Source organism: Etheostoma spectabile, chromosome 5 (assembly GCF_008692095.1).
Source record: "Etheostoma spectabile isolate EspeVRDwgs_2016 chromosome 5, UIUC_Espe_1.0, whole genome shotgun sequence".
Taxonomy (NCBI): domain Eukaryota; kingdom Metazoa; phylum Chordata; class Actinopteri; order Perciformes; family Percidae; genus Etheostoma; species Etheostoma spectabile.
The window spans coordinates 18,497,611-18,497,874 of NC_045737.1; the positions used below are offsets into that span (position 1 = coordinate 18,497,611).

General features: G+C 36.4%; 1 protein-coding gene across 1 annotated transcript in view; it reads left to right on the forward strand.

The window, feature by feature from the left end:
- The window catches only part of LOC116689126 (UDP-glucuronosyltransferase 2A1), a 44,553-nt gene that overhangs the window by 41,985 nt on the left and 2,304 nt on the right, over positions 1-264 (forward strand). The window contains 1 exon segment of the mRNA XM_032515517.1: positions 89-176. Within this exon segment, the coding sequence (XP_032371408.1) occupies positions 89-176 (88 nt within the window).

The following is a 264-nucleotide window of genomic DNA, read 5'->3' on the forward strand; positions in this document are numbered from 1 at the left end:
TGGAACAAAACAGAGGTGCTTTACAGTATATTATGACATACAATTAAAACTGTGTTTCTAAGTCTAAAAGGGTTTCTGCTGTTTATAGGTGTTGTGGAGATACAGTGGAGAAAAACCAGCAACTCTGGGTGCCAACACCAGAATATACGACTGGATCCCTCAGAATGACCTACTGGGCAAGTTTAGCTTTCATAAAAGCCTTTAACAGTAAACGTAATTTCTTTGACTGTTAAATATTGAGTTTTGTGTTTAACAGTACACAAT